This window comes from Toxotes jaculatrix, chromosome 9 (genome assembly GCF_017976425.1).
Source record: "Toxotes jaculatrix isolate fToxJac2 chromosome 9, fToxJac2.pri, whole genome shotgun sequence".
Classification (NCBI taxonomy): domain Eukaryota; kingdom Metazoa; phylum Chordata; class Actinopteri; family Toxotidae; genus Toxotes; species Toxotes jaculatrix.
This window is the reverse complement of record NC_054402.1, coordinates 1,719,081-1,724,080: the sequence shown is the minus strand read 5'-3', so window position 1 is coordinate 1,724,080 and position 5,000 is coordinate 1,719,081. Positions and strand designations below refer to the sequence as shown.

Genomic DNA, 5,000 nt, shown 5'->3' with positions numbered 1-5,000 from the left:
CTGCATGTGGGAGTAGGGCTGGGGATCGAACAGTGATCAGTCCTGCCTCCGCCCTGCCCTCCACCCGACCCCCTGAGCCACTGAATCATTTTCTGAAACGTAAACGAGCAGAGGGCCGTGCAGAGCAGATTGTCCAAATGATCCCAGGAGGTAGAGTATTAAATTGATTATGTATGTTTTTTTAAATCAGCAGGATCCCCTGGAACACACACACACACACACACACACACACACACACACACACACACACACACACACACACACACAGTGGCCTCAGTTGGCCCCTGAAGGCAATGTGCTGAGACAGGGCTGGACAGATGGTGGAATGGAGCAGGTTGTCCCCGGGTGTGTGTGTCTGAGGAAGTGTGTGGGTGGGGTTGTGGGATGGAACGCTTTGCTTACAATAACCTGCATAGTCCATGTGCTACACACACACACACAGTTATTTATACCCTCTGTGTGTGTGTGTGTGTGTGTGTGTGTGTGTGTGTGCTGACTGAAGAATGATCATTTTGTGTGATAAACTCATGTTTCTCTGATATTGTTTATAAGAACAACCTATAATCTTAAAAAAAACATGGAAGGTGTGTGAAAGTTAGAAAGTCATGTTGTGATGTTGTAAAGTTTAATGTTCGTTCACTCAAACACGAGGATCCTTCATTTGAGAGTTTTGTCAGACGTAAAACAAAGCTGTTGAGCCACTAATCATTTGATCTATAAAATATCCTGAGCTGCTGGCAGAAATCTCACAAAGCCCAAAGTGAGTTTGTTAAATGTCTGGTTTTCTCCTAGCAACAGTCCAAAGACATTCAACTCGCAGTAATGTAAATCAGAAAAGGCAGCAAATCCTCAGAGTGGAGACGCTGATAACGTTCAGCACTCGATCGATCACCTGTCGAATCGTTTCTGTTCTGAAATGGAGAGAAACCACGACTCGAGCACCGAGTAACAACAGAGAGGCCTGAAAGTCGGAAAGTTGCTTGTTTGGAGTGAGGACTGTGTGTGTGTGTGTGTGTGTGTGTGTGTGTGCGTGTGTGTGTGTGCGTGTGTGCGTGTGTGTGTGTGTGTACATATCCCCTGCTAAGATACAGTCTGCTGTTTGGACATGCCCTCTCTCTATCACTTCATCCACTCTCTTTCTTTCCCTGCTTTACTCTCTGCCTTATTCTATTCTCTCTGTTCTTTTCTTCCTCCTGTCTCTCTCTCTCTCTCTCTCTCTCTCTCTCTCTCTCTCTCTCTCTCTCTCTCTCGCCCCGTCCCTGTCAGGATTGTCATGTCCTTCGTTCATGCAGAAGAAAACCACCCCACCCTCCTCTCCTCCCCTCCCTTTCTTCTCGTCTGTTCTTTATGTTTGGCCATTTCCTCCTCTTCAAAATGACCATCTGCCTCTTTACCACACTCACACTCACAAATAGCCACATGACAGAAGAGTGTCAGTGTTTGTGCTGAACAGCCTGAAAACACCCTCTGCCTCTCAGATGTGATAGATAGTTGCTGCGGTGTGTGTTTGAGGGAGTGGTGGAACTTTAAAAAGTGTTTCTGTGAATGTTTACTAGCAAAATATGTTTATTCCAAATGTGTCTGAAATGGTTTTAAGCGATGAGGCTTGTGATGCTCTCACTGACTGTGTAAAGAAAAAAAAAAAAAAAAAGGGATGTCGACTCCGGGTCATTCCTGTTCTGGGGTGATTGACAGGCTGCAGTAGTGTGATAATTATAATAATAAAGAATGAAGAGATGGCGTGCAGGAGGAGACAGTGAGGACTGTGCTGTATTTAACATGCAGTGACATGCAGTGAGTGTGTATACGTGCGTGTCAAAGAGGGTTAATGTACACACGGCTGGCTGTGTGTGTCTGTGTGCGCATGTGTGTGGAGTCATCTTCCAGTAAATGTGGCTGCAGAGGCTGACATGGCGTTTCCGGGAAGTGCTGACAATTGCAACTGTGTGTGTGTGTGTGTGTGTGTGTGTGTGTGTGATGTGAGTTGCTGTACATGGACATGAGCATATACTTGTCTGTGTAGTTGTATCTTTGTTTTCTGTCCGTTTGATGCAGTTTTCTTGTGTTTTTCAACTGAAATAAAGATGCGATAGTGAGATAAAGAGCGAGCGAGGCTGATGGATAATAGAGAGAGAGAGAGTGACAGAGGTGAGAGAGCAGGTAAATGGGTTTTATTGAATCTGTGTATTGATGTGAGGCAGAGCTGTGAAGCCTGATGCAGCTCAGAGAGACGTGAGCAGCAGTGAGGTGTTTTTCCACAGATCAGATTCTGGAAGACGTTACTGAGCGTTTGTGATGAAGAATAAAATTTGAACTAAGTGATTCTCTGTTTTAAAGCTGCGCTGATCAATAATTTTTATAGTGATTATGGATCAGATGGCTGCAGTGTAAAAGGGGTCGCTCTTCCTCTGTTTTCGCCCTGTACCCACGCTTCCATCAGTCCTGCGTACGGTTGTAGCAGGCGGCTGTTGGCCGTCTCGAGCCAAGGATCGATATCGGGATCCGACCCAGGAGCATTATTTTAATTGATCAGCAGTGGCTGAAATAAACCTGATCAAATATCAATCCTTCGGTTTTGTCCGCCTCAGCCTGCCGGTGGTTGTGCTCCTTTACCACAGCGTGTGGGTGGAGAGAGGAAGGCTGAGGTGGAGGGAAAAGGAAAAATGTGGTCGAGACCAAACCTGTGAAACGCTGAAGTTTAGAACGAGAGATGGATGAAGAAGAAAAGTAAAGATGGAAAAGAGTAGAAGAAGAGTGAGAAAGTTTGGCTGGAGAAATGGATGGGTCGGCCATGACAGCCCCGACAATGTGTGACTCACCAAGACTCAGTGTAATCAACGCACTGTGTGTGTGTGTCTGTCTGTCTGTGTGTGTCTGTGTGTCTCTGTGTGTGTCTGTGTGTCTGTGTGTTTGTGTGTCTCTGTGTGTGTCTGTGTGTGTGTGTGTGTGTGTCTGTCTGTGTGTGTGTCTGTGTGTGTCTGTGTGTCTCTGTGTGTGTCTGTGTGTCTGTGTCATGTAGCAGACAGTGTGTGGGTTTGTTTGATAACAGGATTCTGCTGAAACTGACAGGACTGTCTGAAATATGAGACCTCTGCTGTCTCGTCCGCAGTCCGTGTGTGTGTGTGTGTGTGTGTGTGTGTGTGTGTGTGTGTGTGTGTGTGTGTGTGTGTGTGTGAGTGTCAGTGTCAGTGTCAGTGTCAGTGTCAGTGTCAGTGTCAGTGTGTGTCTTTTAGATCAACAAAGGGACCATCATTTCCCTCTAAGTTACTGTGTGACGACTGTAAACACACACCACCACTTTACGTTTGGGTGCTATAATCTGTGTGTGTGTGTGTCCAGTTTGTGTGCATGTGTGAGTGTTGTATGTTGTATTTCTCTCACCATGTGTGGTGATTGGTCAAAAGGCTGAAGGAGCCTCACACCTTCACTCGCTCTCCTTTGCGTCACACACACTGATTTCTCTCTCTCTTGTTGTTTGTGGATCCTCTGGAAGCTGTAAACAGGTTTGTTTGTTTTAGGTTTTCAAAATAAAATCTGTTTGGTTTTAAATAGATTTTTGAGGCTGAAACTGTGAAGTGAACCTAATCAAACTTTACATTTTTATTTCTGCTCATTATTGTTTTTCTTTTTAGGGCTCGTCTTATTTTGTGAATGAGCCTAAAGATTTAATGAAATAATCATAAACATCAGACACATCTAAGAAATCTTTGTCAAAAACTCCCTGACGACTGATTAATTAGCTATAATTTATGAACTGATTAACTGTTATGTTTAAATGATGGTTGTATTGAACCCATTTTCTGTTGTTCAGTCCCCTGATGGAGAAACTGAGCTTGTTTTTCGTCTTGCTGCAGCCTGCAGGGAGAAAAGGCGTCATGTGCAAACAGAGCAGCTGCTGATCAAAACACAGCTCGGCGGCAGGTTATTATTACCACTCATGTTCCAAACCGTTTGTGTTTCTGACTCCTTTCTCTGAAAAGAGACACAGTGAGATCTGAGTCAGGTCACTGAACGACACAGAGTCAGATATCGTTTATACGTTCTGTTGCTGTGCTGTAAAACACACTGATTTACACAGGAAGATCATTTTGTTGGACTCTGAACTGTTGGACTCTGGGAACTAAAAGTCAGGAGATCTCAAGGCGTTTTGAAAATTGCTGGGTTTTTATTTCACACAGGAAAAAGCAAATTTAGGCAGAAATAAACACAATAAACAGAAAGTCCTGACGGAACTCTTTTCTAATATCTGCCCACGTATAAAGAAGGCAACATACTTCAGTGTTAGTCCAGGTCAGACCTTTATTAATCCTCCGGCTCGCTGTTACCAGCTGTCAAGTTCATGCATCAGCATCCAGCACACAAAGCCACTTAGATCAAACAGAGCAGGCCTTATAGTTGGGTCGGATCATGTTCTCACCACAAACAAGCCGCTCCAGACGGAGACGGCTTGCCCTGAAGGGTCTGTGCGCTCCACTGTTTTGGTCTGCACCTGAGTGAGATGTGTGTGTTCAGGTCAGACCAAATGAGTCGTACCGAGAGGGAAAACAATCCAGAGTCGCATTCAACTCCACTGAACAACGGAGGCTTGAAAAAAAAACTCTTCAACTTTGTGGAAGAGCACTACATTTCTGCAAGTCTGTGATAAAACAAAAATCAATTCTGTCTTTTACTTTGTCTTTTTACTATGGATCAATTTAACAATAAGAGTTAACAGTCACACTGTTTGTGTTTCCTACTGTTTCCTAGGCCAGTTTCTGTCCTTTCAACAGCAGGGCAGTTCAAGGTGCTGGACATAAGACATGAAAGACGTCTGATTGGTAGATTCTCACGTCACTCAGCCTGCCTTCTCTGTGATTGGTGTGTCTTTGTGCAGGAGCCACTGGCTGCAGCTTAGCTGAAGATGTCTGATAATGGGGAGGTCGAGGACAAGCCCCCAGCTCCGCCCATGAGGAATACCAGCACCATGATTGGCTCCTGCAGCAAGGACCCCACCCCCCTCA

General features: G+C 44.9%; 1 protein-coding gene across 1 annotated transcript in view; it reads left to right on the top strand.

The window, feature by feature from the left end:
* The window catches only part of pak1 (p21 protein (Cdc42/Rac)-activated kinase 1), a 32,366-nt gene that overhangs the window by 14,740 nt on the left and 12,626 nt on the right, over positions 1–5,000 (top strand). Inside the window, 1 exon segment of the mRNA XM_041047238.1 lies at positions 4,874–5,000. This exon segment is cut by the window's right edge and continues 93 nt beyond it. Coding sequence (XP_040903172.1) covers positions 4,901–5,000 — 100 coding nt within the window. The 5' untranslated portion in view covers positions 4,874–4,900.